This window comes from Trachurus trachurus (genome assembly GCF_905171665.1).
Source record: "Trachurus trachurus genome assembly, chromosome: 5".
NCBI lineage: Eukaryota > Metazoa > Chordata > Actinopteri > Carangiformes > Carangidae > Trachurus > Trachurus trachurus.
The window spans coordinates 10,770,688-10,784,823 of NC_139896.1; the positions used below are offsets into that span (position 1 = coordinate 10,770,688).

Consider the following 14,136-nt stretch of genomic DNA (forward strand, 5'->3'; position numbering starts at 1 on the left):
CTGTCTGATATAGCCTACCGTAGGCTACAGTTACAAAAACTTCTGACAGAGCAACAAGTGAAAATGGTTCATTAAGTCCAACTACCCAGAGATCTCATGAAACCAACATCACAGTTTCAAATCTCCCTACTGAGTAATGATGAGATCATAGGAAAGCGCAGGCTGAATGCGTCACAAAGTAACTCTCTGAAGCTTTTAACACAGTTTCACTGAGTTGAAAATAAACTTAAGTATTCTGAAAATACAATATAATGGCTACCTTCTTTGATTAATCACCTTGTTACAGCATCATGGCACCGATCAGGCTACAGCCTTCATTAATATTCTAAACAGTAAGATGAAATCAATACAGAGGTAAAAAAAAATGGATAAAAACCCTGCTTGAAGGTATTGAGTTTTCTTTTCTTTTTTTTTTTTTTGAAGAGAGATTGAGCTTTCAGACGGGAGTAAAGTCAGCAGGTAATCGAGTGGAATCGAATGATTTCTGCTGAATGAGCACAAGGTAGAGCGTGATAGGAGAGTCCCCCTGTAGGCTGGCCTGCATTTACAATTAATCTCTCTGCAGGGCGTCCTGTGAATGCATAAGGTTCAAGACAGGAAGGAGAGGGAACTTAAGGTTACCTATTAGTTGGGCACTGGCAGCTTTGCGAGCAGAAGTCCTCTTGAAAAATGCTACCTAATATTCATTTTAGTACTGGCACCACTTTGGGCTTTATTAAGTCACACAAATTAAGAAGCGGACACTCTTAAGCAGGCGGATCATTTTCATTCGAAGCCAAACTTACCTGTCGTCTCCTTGAGGGGAAAAAAAGGCTATTAAGTTATTACCACCAACAAATATCTGAAGGCAACACAGAAAACAGAAATTAACTTCAAAAAGGCTGCGCGGTGCAGCCGCAAATAATAGTTATGCCTTTATGGAAGGGCACTTAGCAAATCATAAGGCAGTAGCAGGCAACATCAAGTACTTCTGTAGCAATAATTGGAATAAAGACAGACACAATCTCCCAGACACATACGGACACATACGACTCAGTCACACACATGAATAGAAAGAAAGGAAATGACGCCCTTGGTGGGGGCTTGTGAACGAACCTCGGATGTAGCGCTCACCTTCGGGTGGCTGCTGGCTTTGGGGCTGAGGCTGCTGAGGCTGCTGCTGCTCCAGCTGCCTGCGCCTCTTAGCCTCCAGCACTGGATTCTCATACTGGGTCTTCCTGTTGATATGACTGCGGGACGGGGTGAAAGGAGGGATGCAATGGATGGAAGGTAGTGAACGAATGACAGAGGAGGAAGGATAATAGGGAACACGGAAAATAAGCGTAGAAAACAGGGTGTCGGACAAGAAGTAAATATCGGCAGGAGAGGGAAAGCCCAACGGGGAGGGAAGACAGACACAGAGGAGAGGAGAATAGACAGAGAGAGAGAGAGAGGTAGGGTCAGAACAGGGAGGGGAGACATAACGATAAGCTTTGATTAGTGGCACAATACACATGCATCCATCCACACAAACACCGGCGCTCCTGTCTCAGACGTGCGTGACACAATCACACCCACAAATCACATCAAATAAATCCTATTAAAACGATGGTTTAATTCAAGGAAACTACAAACACCTTTCACATCTCACACCAACCCTGGGATGTTTCCCACTAACCTGCCAGCTCCCAAATAATTACTCCTGAAAGCGCCACATTATATGGCAAATTAAGTGAAATTAAGTGGTGAATAATGTATATTAGAAAAAAAAATTATTGCAGACACAGAGAGGAAAAAAAAAATAGAAATGTCAAAGGCTTGAGCCTGCAGGTGCTGCTTTGAACAGCGTCTAAAATGCATGAAATATTATTCATATTAATGCCGAGGCCCAGGTTCTCACACAAGATGAGAGGCACACACACATACACACATACACAAACACACTCTGCAATGTTTTCCCAAAACGACACACACACAAAATGGCCTACATTTTCCAGTCTACAAAGGACCAGAATAGCTGAGGCGAAATCTGGCTGTGACGTCACACAGCAAGCAGTGAGTGTACACACATTAGAGCTGCTCCTATTTACACAGAGGTCAAGAGTTTCTTTTGTTAGACCAAAACAATGTGTGAAAGAATCTCTATTTACGTGCATGGAGACGAAACGCAAGCCTGGGTGGGTGCATGTGCAATTTGCATAATGAGTCTTCGTGTGATGTACAGTGAAGCACTTACTCAACATAGTAGACCCCATACACTGGATCATCTATTTTCTCCCATCCAGGTGGAAGTTCTGGGAAAAACAAAGAAAAGACAAAGAGAGAGACAGAGTGAGACAGCAGAAACAAGAAGAGCTCAAGGCTGTGACGTTGTCGGAGGCCGTGTATTGAGCCATTAGTGGCAAGGCCAGTGGAGACCTTTTGCCTCTCCATTGTGTTTGCCTGTCAGTCAGTCTCCAGGGCCGGAGTGACTCAACACCTTCACAGGCTGTCTGGCTGCTGCTGCCCCCTCCGTCCCCTCACACTGCTGACATTTCCCACACATCAGATAGGAACAGAGCAAGACCCCCTTGGGCTGAGATGGATGGATGAATGGAGGGATGGATAGATGAAAGGAGGTGGGAGAAAGGAGTGATGGGGAGGGTCAGAGAGCTGGAAGGACAGAAAGTAAGAAGAAGGGGGGGGGGCACAGAGGGAGGGACAGGTGGAGGTGAAGAGAAGAGACTGGGGGAGGGAAGAAGGATGAATTCAGGCTTTATAACCTTTGTAAAAAAAAAAAAAAAAAAAACCCACACATGTGTCCGCTTGGACTGAAGGGACTTGACAGTGAATATGATTGGATGAGTTTCTTTTGACCTTTTTTCCCTTTCCAGTCAACTACATTATAACAAAGACAAACATTTCAGATTAATTCAATGGCCAGATTAGTGAAAAGATATCCATCCTTGGTTTACCACAAGGCCCTGGGAACTCTGTGAGCTTTAAATTAGTGTCCTTCATTTTTGTTTCACAAGTAACTGTGGTTTTTATGTGGATTTCCCTGACTTCACCCGTTCTACCTCCTGTTTAATAGCTTGCACGCTGGCTTGAATGAAATCCGGCGTCACATGAGGAGGTGGCATTGAGTGCTGCAGCTGCTTACCCACAATGAGCATGACACGTTTACATAAAGTTTAAGCGAGTTTCATGGTAATCAAGATTGATTAGGGAAAGATGTGAATATGATAAGGACCACTTCAACGCTGTAATTGCCCGATGGTGCAGTCTAGCTGCGTTTCTACCCTGTTTGCCAGAGAGCACCACACCATTGTCTCCAACGTGGCCTTCTCATTTGGTTCTATAGCCTGATTACAGCAGCATTGATTATTGGCTGGCCTCCACATAGATAATGTCAGTAGCTTCTAATTGGCCACAAACGCAAATTGTCCAGTAATCCTCTCCTGTGATGTATACGTTTTACATATTATTACCCTCGGCCAATTATGCCTCGCCCTTTACGCGAGTGGATGGTAATTACAATCATCCAACTTGGAGAGCCTCCCTGCTCTAATGAGGAGGGTCCTTGGTTGGAGTGGAGTCAGCAGTAGATGCTATAAAAATGCACGATGGGGATGTTTAAATTATCTGTAGGCGACGCTCACCGTACTACAGCTTGGACTGTGGATGACAGTCTGCTGTATTGTCGTTGCCAGCTGGGGCTTTAAAGTGATTTAAGGTGACAAAGGTTGATTCTGCTTGTGAGCAACGCAAGCTGCTTTTATTCCATAATCTTCACCTGTTAAAATGTGGCTTAGTACAAAAAGCATATGCAGCAGAAAAAAAGGCAGAGCAAGGTTACAGCACTGTGTGTTGTACAGGGTGAACCCCACAAAGCAGGCGTGGTGAATTATCATTCAGATGTTTTGAACTGGAACGTTAAATGGAATGTGGTCCCGCCTCGCCTTGCGCAAAATTTTAATCACCCACTTGATTTCACACTGCACTAGCTCCACTCCTGGAGGAGGCACCTGTGTGTGTGTGTTTGTTTGTGAGAGAGAGAGAGAAAGCCAGAGCGTGCAATCGTGCAACCAATCTTAACAGCATGGTATACATTTCAGGGTATGGAAACGCAAATGAGAAAGACAAAGGGAGAGAAATCTGCTGCTCATTAAACTGCGTTTTCTTCCCATCCTGTCGCCCTCCTCTCTCACCTTCCACCATGTATTGTGCTTTTGAGGGGAAGTCAAGCGTGATGAATTACACGTTTAACTGTTTGCATCTCATTCTCCTGATACAGTGCTGTGATTGATTTCTCTGGAGTAGGCATGTGCTACAGAGGGGGACTGCATATGTATGCGTGTATGTGTGTGTGTGTGTGTGTGTGTGTGTGTGTGTGTGTGCTGGTGTTCATACAATGCCTGAGTCTGCTCCTCCTCTGAGAGCTGAAGTTAATTGCGCTTCTTTGCCCACCTGTATTGGATTTTGCTGATCAATAATTATTGAGCGTGTTCATCCAGTCGAGGGCTGTCTTATGGACAGGGGACTCGTCTGATCTGATGATTATAACATGGCAGCCGTTTAAGATGCTTAACAGTGGCAGCCTGAAAGATACTGGCTCCTTTCTCTCTTCCATTTGTATTCCTGTTTCCTGAAAAACATCTGTTGTCACCTGCTGGTGAAAAAAAGTGAGAAAGGGGCTAAAAGCGAAATGATTTGTGCTTGACACCTTCCACTTCACATTAGACCCCATGTTGATAGAAAGAATATTGATTAAGCAGCTTTAGCAGCTGATGAAAATACATGCTCATTTCTGGGAAATAAACAGAATGCCCTAATTTGAGATAATCCCTACACCGGGCTCTAATGAAAATATTTCCAATCCCATTTACGAAACTGAAAATAATTACCTATTAAGCCCAACACAAGCCTTTTTAGAGAGGTGTCATCCTCTGCCATGACAATAGCAATATGCAGTTAGTGTCATTCCATTTTTTTTCTTAATATGATGAGTGCACAATACAAAATTAGCGCACTTCTTCCTTTCATCCCTGCATTTCTAAGTTTCTCAGGTCAAGTCAAAACAGGTTCATCATAAAGAGCTGAGACAATCATTAATCACTTATCTCCTCTGATGGAATGACATCATTCATTACCAGTGCGTAACGGTGCTCGGCCCAGCCTCCAGACACCATTTATCCCGCACAAGTGGGCCGCGCTGCTGTGTCTGATAGGCTGGTTAGTGCGGCTGATGGGCCTCAGTGAGAGAAGGGCCTGTCGCTGTCTGGCTCACACAGACGCCCATTAGGAAATCATCATTAATACCATCTTCTCCCAATCAGCTATTGTCTCTTATGTACGAAAGGACAGTTTACTAGGACTGTGTGTGTGCGTGTTTGGCTAGAAGCATGTGGGCGAGTTGACAGTTATGTGTCACATTAAGCGTGTGTTTGTCAAAGCCACACACTGAGGGCAGGTTAGATAAAGGTTAAATCTGTCTGAACGCATAATATCTCATTTCCAGATGATTAGAGTCATTGTCAAAGTCACCTCTCACCAACTGTCAGTGGCTCTGTGTGAGTCACCAGCGCTAGCATTGTGCATTTGATTATGTAGATTTGCAGTATTAACTGTGGTCACTCCATTATCTCCACTGACCCAGTTCAACCTCTTTAAATTCAGCTCAAACTGTCTGAATTTCAGCCGTGTTTTAGATGCGTGTAAACCAAGGTGACACTGGCCTGACTCACCACACGTAGGCTGTGGATATAAGCCGTCTATTCCAGCTGTTCTCTTCTATTTCCCCTTTTCCTCTGCCTGTTACCTGCTGCCTCTGATTATACTGGAACATATTGTTTGTCCTCCCTTTCTGTCCTGCTTGTGACTATTATTGATTTGTTTGTTAAAGTACTCAGTAAGAACTGTTGTCAAAAAAGTGCCATATGAATAAAGTCATTATTGTATTGTTGTTGCTGTCAATGTCATTTTCAAAAATTCCATTTTGCTGACGGAAACGTCACCAAGCTGTCAACCTACACACTGCAAAATGCAAACACTCAGTCGACATATGTCTGTGCATTTTTGTGGTGTTTTGATGACAGTGCTCATTTTCCAACACAAAGATGTCCCACAAAAAAAACATTTGCAGGATGTAGAGACAGATTTGTGGTGGTAGGATGACATGATGGATGATGGGTTGACAGAAATGTGTCAAAAAGAGTGGAGCAAAAGACATGGTGCCTACCTAGGTCATTATCCAGCTCTTCTGTGTGTACCCCTTCTGCTCAGTGGGATGGATGCCGCCGCCCCACAGGATTGTTGTGGAAAGGGAAAGAGAGGAGGGAAGAAAGGTGCACAACAGTGAGTCAGTTAGATGCATTAACTACATGTGACCACTGGGTGGCAAGAGTTCATCAGAGCCAGAGCCTCCGCTTCATGACACAAAACCATAGTTACAGAAATCTCAAGGTACATTTCTACCACCACATTACAAGATCTCTGCGGTTTGAGGCAGCAATAGATATATATAGATATAGAACTGCTGCAGCATTTTATCCAACCAGAATGATGGAAACATCAGTCATCATTTATCAACTTAATAAGTGCTTAAATAAGTGCTCAAGCCGTATGCGTTATTAAAATAGATTATCAGTGTCGGTCAGGGTGGGAGTTAATGGTCAGACCTCAGTGATGCAGTCAGAGCTGTGGAACATGTTGCTGTGACAAACAGCTGAGAGAAGGTGTGTAGCAGAGCAGTGCCACCCCCTTCACTGCTCTCCGTTTTCTGTGGCCCAACACTGACACCTTAGGGCTGCCGAGGGAACCACCACTCGGGCATGAAATGATGAGATTGTTTCAAATTTTCAACTTTGAGAAACTACTGAGGGCAGGATGTATTTGGTTTTCACCTGACCAACATTTCATATTATTCAGAATTTTTCCAAAGCAGCTGGTCAACTTTTATCTAAAAAACTATGACAGGTGTGGAGTTGAAAGCCAGTGACACAACTGAAACCCTTTGGTCATCTGCAAGTGTTGTGTCTTGAATTGTCTTTTTTAAAATAAAACAGCTTAAAGCAGAAGTGAGTGATATATTTGTGTTAATATAAGTCTTAAATAGTTATATCTTCCGACAGCAATCACTTACATAGAGTGTTTGGACTGAAACACGGGTCTCTCAGTCCCTCTGCTCTGCTCTGAGCCGAAGAGAAAACATTTATCGTATCCTACAGTTTTTATCCAATGAGGAGAGAGAACGGCATGCAGGGCTGTGTGTGCAGCCAAGGAACGCCGTGAATGTGGTGACGTAGCGACGAGGACTGTTATGGTGCGTTCAAGGAAACTCGTATTTTTCCGACCGTGAAGTCATACCAGTTCGATCTGGTACGAGTTCACCGGTCGGAAGTTACGAGTGGCCGTTATAGTGACTTTCACCGGTAAAACAGGTCGGAAAAACACGAGTGGGTTGCCTGGAACGCTACAAAGTCGTAAGTTGTGACTTGAAGCTGTAATGTACGATTTCAAAAGCCTGCCTGGAACGCAGCATTAGCGAAAACGGCCGGATCACTCACTTCTGCTTTAAGAAAACTATGAACATCAACATTTGAGGAAAACAAAACTCCAACTCATGTGCATCATTCCTCATCATTCACGCTCTCACGGGGGCATACCGTCATCTTCACATTCTTCCAGGGGTTTCTGAGGCTTGTCCAGGCACCGAGGGTCTATCCACGAGGTGGTTTTTGTATTGTGGCTAAACAGAACAAGAAAGATAAAATTACCTGGAGGTAACAGCAATACTGGGAAAGTGCGTTTGGTCAAGATGTGTGGTCAATTTACAAAATTCACAAATCGTCTTATTGTATATAAATACAACATCCAAAGAAACATAGAAAGGACAGGAATCCAATTGTAAAGTTGTAAACCACTGAACCTGAACTATCCTTAAACAGTCTTCATAAATGTTTTTAAACACTAAGAACCCACTTCAAACGAGTTACAATACCCATAAGTAACATTTCATCACTATACAATCTAACTAGGTCACTCTAAGCTGTTCTTCTTAAACTTAATATCCTTAAGAATAAATTATCCCAAATCTTTTTTTCAAACTCACTTCCATGCCTGAAACAATAGTGGCTACATGAGTCAGATGGTTTATACATCATGATATTATTTGTGACAAAGATTCCTTCATGTCTCTCAAAAATATGTAACTTCTAAAGAGAAAGGCTTTGTTGTATCATATAAAATATGACTGGATTTTTGGAAAATACTGACTTGAAAAAAAAAAGTTTTTAAAGTATTTTAGGATACAGGTGTATTGGTATATATAAATGAAAAACCTGTGTAGAATACAACACCTCTTGACCTTTTCAGTGAGGCTATTTCTCACATTTATACAGACTATTTTCCGTTACTCACTCTATAAAGTAGACCTCTCCGTTCTCGGTGTAGGCCATCTCCCAGTTGTCAGGCAGAGTACCCAGCGGGTCCTCTGGGGGAGGATGGCTCAGGTGAGAGTGTGTCTGCTGTGTGCTCTCCGTGGTGACCGGTGGTGAGGGGGTCGTCCCAGCGTAGGACGGGTCACTCTGGTGGGGGGCGAAGGGTCGCACCGAGTGATGAATCTCGTCTAATTCACTTGAGTCTCCTGGGGGGATTGAAAACAAACACACGGCCTGGTGTTAGGAACAAACAGGAGGCTGGTGATGCGTTCAGGAACAGAAAGAAGCTGTTACAACAATTTTTTAAAATTTTCTTTTTTAAACAAAAAGGTACTAACCAAAGATGTTGACTAAAAATGGTGTTTGCCGAAACAAATGTTTCCTCTCTCTTTTTAGTGTACTAACCAATTTGCTAATACTAGGGATCAATCTGATTCTGATTGTCTGAATACTTCCATAGAGCAATTCAAGAGTTTTCAGACAGCCTCATGTACTGCAGGTCAAAATATTTTCAAAATTTTACAACAGTCACACAACTACAGAGTAAATTAATTTAGCCTCCACAACGTCTTGCAGCTATAGAGACATTTACTTCAGTGAAGGCTGCTGAGTGGGCAGTTCGCACCTACGGCCGTGGCCTATGAGGTGCTAGCAGCTAGCTTCCTGTTATCTCATTTTCACACCCACCCTTGACTGGCACCCTCGCAGCTCTCACAATCACAAATGGCAAATAAACAACTTTTGGTTCCACCTTCTGAAAACACATGGCAGGAACAGCTTCAGGGCTGAGTCAGCCTCCTTACAATACCTACTGACCTACTAGCACACAAGAGGAAATGTGGGAAAAATCAAAAGCGAGTAAGCCATTTAATTCCAAGTCATCACAATCTGAGCACTGGCATCAGCAACTTATCTCTCAACACATTTAAATTAACACAATTGATTGTTTTCTCAAGTTCACAGACACAAATAACCTACACCAAATACAAATGTGTTCATCATTACACACAATTTCAGATATGGAGGTTGTGCCGCTTGCAGCCAGATGGCACTATTTTACATTTCAGGACACATGGATACAGGCAGATGTAGTCAATCTCAGAGACCACTTACTCACCAATCAAAGAAGCTCTTGTGCGCTGCAGCCCCTCACCACACCAAAGTGCCCTTTCTCTCTCTCTCTCGCTCTCCTCGTCCTTTGTGCTCTTTCTCCTACTTTTTCATTTTCTGAGCTTATCCTCCTTCACAGAATACCAGCCTCCCTTGCTTCTCCGTCTGGGTCCAATCCTTTTTCAGGCTTGCCCACTTTTACCCGCTCACCAGTCACTCCCCCTTTCTCTTTCATTTCCTGCTACCTTGTCTCCACTTCCATCCCCTCCCACTTCATCCATCGCCACTCACATTCTCCTTTTCCTTTCCTTCCAAACAGAACGGCAGAGGAAAAACTAAGATCGCATTCCTGTGTTATACTCCAAGCTAAATAAAACAGCCTAGTTCTCAGGCTGCTGTCGAAGACGGCTCTGCCGGCGGCTGCCTGTGTACTCACTGACTTCAGGTCTGTTTGTTTTAAAGGTGTCTACCACGCCAGCTGAAGGAGTATGCGAGCTGTGGTGCACGTCTCTCAAAACACAGACTTATCATACAACTACAGCCAGTACGTTGAAGAGCCAGTAAACTAACAATAGGTGGTGTGCAGCTGGTCACATGACAGCGGCTGATGAATTGCAGGCTAAGCCATGGATACATGAAGCGAGCTCGCCTATACACAGAGTTTATTAATGCCAAATGTGGCACTTGGGTTGGGCTGCTGCCTGTGTGAAGCTGCCAAATGTAATTTAGTTTGGGGTATGCTGCCAGCCTTGGGTTGTTCCGGTCTGGTATTTTGTATCCTAATAAATGAAAATTGTGTCTAAATGCATTAGAGACAGATTTTTTTTTTTTTACACCAGGCCTCAGAACACGTTTCAAATGCATCTTAAGTGACCGCTTGTTATTGAATTTCGCCTCCCCACTGGCGGTGTGAAACTACTTAACAAACAAAATGCACGTGTGCTCAAACAAACAACCTGACAACAGGGGTGTGCAGAGTGTTTGTTGCCACAGCTTATCAACAGACTGCAGACAATAATATACGAGGGATCAATTCATATTAGGGTTGCAACATATTTTCATGGTATGATAACCATCAGAGTGTTTTGCCCCTGTGGTGAAGGAAGTATTCACATCGTTTCCTAAGTAAAAACATTAAAACCACATTTTCCAAAGCTTTTTGTTGTGTGTAAATTCTTGCTTTTATGCCAATATTGAATAAAAGTATGAATGGAAAATGCACTTGAAAAATGTCTCCTTTTACTTTTACATATATCATTAGATTTTATTGTTATAGTAGGTTGAAGTTAAGTTATTTTGTGTCTACCTGCAACAGACAACTAATGACATCTTTCACTCTGGACTAATGAAATGTTTAATTTCTTCATTTATCGATTCATTGTTTGGTTTATTAAAAAATAAAAATACTGGAAATACTGAGAAAAGCATAATAATCTCTGAAAAGTTGCCAATTCATCCCTCTGTCTTTCTCCATGGGGTCAGATCAGGGTCAGTGTGTGTCTGTAAGTAAGAGGTCATCGATACAAAACTAGCTGGAGGCAGCAAAGTGGTCAATTACTTGCATGGCACTTTTATATGTTATGGTAAAAATCTGTCACACACTTTGATCTGCATAACAGAAAGCTTGGATGGGCAAACATGTCTGATATTTCCTCATTTGGCAGCCACTTTGTGTACACACTTGTTGCAAACTGCTTATCTCTCCATGAGGACAGCTTTGTGTTCACTTCTGGGATACCTAAAGTGATCCAACTGATCCACTGATAATCAGAGTTTTTCATAGGACAGAACACTCATGCTTCTCTTTGCCATTTTCTCCACTGTGTGTGTATCTGTGTGTGTCTGCTCCATTATACTGTAAAACTGCTACAGTGCTGCAGCCCTACTTCATATTACATGTTTGACACATTCACACCAACTAATGATAGATTGGTCTGTTAAATATTATTCACATTAATGCAAATGCTCATCACCAGACAGAGAAGTCCTATGTGATATCTTCAGGTTATTTATTTTACCATACTAATTATCTGTAACCAATATTTACATAAATGAATATTCCTGCTATTAACTGTGTCTATATTAAGTTAGGGAACTTGGGAGCTACACATCCTGACTTTAGTGCTTTGTAAACCTCAAGACCCCAATTTCATTAGACCCAAGAGAGTTCAGTGTGGCACCATAGTTCTTCTCAATAAACGTTGTCTAAACAGCAGCCTCTTTAATATCCCAAAAGACAACGGAGACAACCAGTTAGTCGCTCAGTAGATTGACTTTTGCCAATTATTGTCTCTCAAGTTGTCTTGTGATCCAATCATCTAAGATCTACTTCAGTGCAAGGTGTTCATACAGTCTCACTCTTCCTCTTAGAAGTTTGACCCTTTGGGATTTCAGTGCTTTGAGAGAACAAACTCACACTTGCCAACAAATAAAGTTTCTGTTTTCTTCTATTACAGTTTTTTAAATAATCTTAAACCACCTAACTGATGACTTTAATTTATAACTAATGTCCTTGTTTTCTGGGATTTGGACGAACTATCTGTAGAGCATGACTTTAACCCAAATAAAAGGAGAATGTCCACACAGCCATTGGTAGTCTGTTCATATCCACATACTCCGTTTCTCTCTCTCTCTCTCCCCGCTGCTTGACCTCATGTGCTCGGCACGTACCTGTAAAGCTACTGTTCATGTCAGGGAGGTCCTCGTCGTCCTCCTGCTGCTGCTCTCCAGGCCCTATTCCAGCATTGTGCATGTCATTGTAGGACTTGCTGCGTCGGGGAGTGGAGTGCTGCGAGCCCGGCAGGCTACCGCTGAGCCCGTCTGGCAGTGGGGCATCACCACCGCTACCGCTACGGCTAATCACTTTCCCACTGGGGGGCTGCACCGGCGGCTTGGGCGTCCCATAATAGTTACCTAGGCAACGAAGAAGCAGGCAGGGAGGGGGGGATTAAAAAAATACAGAGAAAAGAAGGGCATTCTAGTAGGAGGACAAGAGAAGAGGGGTCAAAGGGTTGTGTGTGACTGTGTGTGTGTGACTGTGAGTATGTGTGCGTGTGTTGGTGGGGGTGTAGTTTAGCCTTTGTATGCAAATTTGTCTGTGGGAAAATGTGAATTTGTGAATTTTCTTAGAAATTCCACAACAACTCTGTTCTTAACTGATCATAAAGTGATGGATATATTATCCAAATGATATTTCACATAATTTCCCTTTATTATGAATCAGTTTAGTTATTTTTCTTTGTGATTAATCAGTGAAAGTTGATACAGTGGATGCCATTTGCCAGTAGGAAGTTTTGTGTACTAGGTAAACAAGGACAGGAGCAGTTTCCATTCCAGTGATTCATAGAATTGTCTGAAGGCATTTTATGAAGCTGCCAAATTATTCTCCAACTAACAATTTCAAAGAGGAGGAGAAATAAAATACTTAAAAATATTTTTCTTTATAAACCAAGTCATTTTCATCCAAACCAAGACAAGGCAAACCTAAAGAGACTGTACCATCAGAGAACCAGAATATAAAGCCAGTATCTAAATGAGACCGAATGCCACAAGCATCCAAAGTATAAAGGCAATGGATTAAAAAAAAACTATGTTTTCCTCCAGGTGGCGAAACTACAATTGAAGGATAAATTGGCAATGTACCTGAAAATTTCAATTTTTAAAATATTCTTTTTATGTCCAAACCAGTTGAAATGTTTAGTATGGGCCTTAAGTGCCAACATTTAAAGGCCAACACATAATCATTATATTCCTGGACCGAGTATAGTAGAATTTTACACAGGTTGACTGTCGGTGCATTTGGATGCTGAAGAGAATCTTTTAATTGGGAGTTAAGCACATTCGCATGATCTAACAAAAGTGGCAAATGCGACTCATTGCCAAGTTTGCCTGGTTCGCTCTTTGTTTTTTAACTTCCTGCTGGTTTTTGGTGGTTGACAGACAGAGAGGGGCGATAATGCACCACCATGCACCAGTTCACTATGACGCTCGCCTCTGACCCCGTCTTCAAGTTCAGCTGTCAGGAACCTGGCAGCCCGATGTCGTGTCACACAATCAGCCTGTCTGAAGCATGCAGCAACCTTTAGCTCTACTTCCTGACTTCCTGCAAACTGTCAACAATGGAGGTGAGTAAGCTGGCTGCTGATCGTCATCAGTCCGTCGGCTCTGTTTGCGTCTCCTGGCTATGGGAGGGAAATCCATTGTAATGGAAGAACTGAATGAGCCGAGCGGACGGAGCAGACACTTCATTAGACATCATCTGTCTGGTGAATGGAGGAGCTACATGGTAGTGTGGTTGTTTACAGTTCTTGCAGTGTGTCACTAATGACTTGGGTTTATCAGGAAAGCGGAGGTGTGGTGTACTGTATGGGGCTCACAGCTTGTTCCGAGTGAGTTTTTGGTTTTTGCTGGTGACCGTCTGAGTCAGGAGCAAATTTATATTTAGAAAAAGAACCTTGTTGACTCTGACGCATGATTTCATTAGATCCAGATATAAATATCAAACGTGACTAAAATAACTGATGGGTTAAGAGTGAATGACTGGATAATTTGACAGGCATACATGATTCATGTGTATGTGTGTCAGAGTGACTCATACAAAACATGACAACAAAATGCTAACAGACGA

General features: G+C 42.7%; 1 protein-coding gene across 4 annotated transcripts in view; it reads right to left on the reverse strand.

The window, feature by feature from the left end:
• magi1b (membrane associated guanylate kinase, WW and PDZ domain containing 1b) overlaps positions 1-14,136 on the reverse strand; it is a 131,627-nt gene that overhangs the window by 36,468 nt on the left and 81,023 nt on the right. For 3 of the 4 annotated variants that reach the window (XM_083972024.1, XM_083972025.1, XM_083972023.1), the window contains exons 4-9: positions 12,180-12,422; positions 8,380-8,605; positions 7,626-7,708; positions 6,200-6,235; positions 2,216-2,273; positions 1,096-1,229 (exon numbers count right to left, since the gene is read on the reverse strand). In XM_083972024.1, the coding sequence (XP_083828150.1) occupies positions 1,096-1,229; positions 2,216-2,273; positions 6,200-6,235; positions 7,626-7,708; positions 8,380-8,605; positions 12,180-12,422 (780 nt within the window). The remainder of the gene's footprint in view (positions 1-1,095; positions 1,230-2,215; positions 2,274-6,199; positions 6,236-7,625; positions 7,709-8,379; positions 8,606-12,179; positions 12,423-14,136) is intronic. The other variant, XM_083972026.1, reaches the window with a different exon arrangement.